Source organism: Acanthisitta chloris, unplaced genomic scaffold (genome assembly GCF_000695815.1).
Source record: "Acanthisitta chloris isolate BGI_N310 unplaced genomic scaffold, ASM69581v1 scaffold36818, whole genome shotgun sequence".
Lineage (NCBI taxonomy): Eukaryota > Metazoa > Chordata > Aves > Passeriformes > Acanthisittidae > Acanthisitta > Acanthisitta chloris.
Genome location: NW_008688191.1, coordinates 11,728 through 12,868, shown reverse-complemented (window position 1 = coordinate 12,868; position 1,141 = coordinate 11,728). Strand labels below are relative to the sequence as shown.

The window sequence follows — 1,141 nt, the reverse complement described above, 5'->3', positions numbered from 1 at the left end:
CATGTACAATCAATAACTCCTCCTGCTGCCAAATTCACTCACATCCCAAGCTCCAAGTTCCCAGTACTGTCCATGGAGTCTAGGGATGTGTGGCAAATCCTCATGGATTTTGAGCACGTTGCTGGATTAAAGCATCCAGAGCTTTTAACTTAACACAAAGACAGAACTGTTCTTCCACCCTGGAATTCTGGGCTTTCCCTCATCCCAGGCTGTAATTGCTGCTGTAACAGGAGCATGCTCAGCACGCATGGGAGGGAATGAACAATGCCTTGAAAGTGGCATTAATTACTAGGAGAAAGATGAAAGCAGTGGCAAAGCAGATGCTGAAGAGGTGAATCTGTGTGAAGTGATCGCCCTCTGTTAATCATTTATGAATTATTAATCCCCCAGAGCAGGAAGCTTGGTAAAATTTGACATTTGAGACTTATCTGTGATCAGACAGGGCTAGTAATGAATCCAACCATTTCCATTGGGGACAGTGTGATCATAAATGCCAAGAGGTGGATAACTGATGTTTCTCTAATGATGTCCTAACACTCTTCTTCTTGCTGCTCCTTTCCCCCAGCTGGTTTGTGTTCTGCAGTCTGTGTTGAAGTCCCATCTGAGACAGAGGCTGTCCAAGGAACTGACATGAAGCTACTCTGCATCTCCTGCATGAAGAGGGAAGAGGTCACAGCTAGCACAGTGGTGGAATGGTTCTACAGGCCAGAGGGTGGAAAGGATGAACCTGTATGTATGTTTGGTGGCTGAGCCCTTGTTTTCATAGGCCTTACTGTGAAACACAGTCCAGTGAACTCGTGTGGGAGAAGCCAAAAGGTATTTATGAGAGTGTAAGTTTGTCCCTTGGCAGGATCCCCAAGGGAGGCTGTGCAAGGGAAGGAGAGAGACAGAGATATGAACAAAACCTTTCTGCCACATGCTGATTTCAACTCTATAGAAATGCCTCACGGGCTGCTTGGCAGAGTGTCAAGCTTGGAATTCATCTCTGAGCTGGAGATCTTCATTATTTCTGCAGCATCTTCACCCAGAGGCTCCACAGCACCAATTTTGAGCAGCAATTAAAGTGTCTTTTCCTTGCTTAACCCATTTCCACACTTGGGCACTGCATGAACTCATGGCAGGAAAAGCTAGAATCTGTTCT

At 45.9% G+C, this 1,141-nt stretch overlaps 1 protein-coding gene across 1 annotated transcript in view; it reads left to right on the top strand.

Moving 5' to 3' along the window:
* Positions 1-257: 257 nt before the first annotated feature.
* The window catches only part of LOC103808156 (sodium channel subunit beta-3-like), a 4,580-nt gene continuing 3,696 nt past the window's right edge, over positions 258-1,141 (top strand). Inside the window, 3 exon segments of the mRNA XM_009080924.1 lie at positions 258-308; positions 310-331; positions 566-729. Of these exon segments, the coding sequence (XP_009079172.1) occupies positions 258-308; positions 310-331; positions 566-729 (237 nt within the window).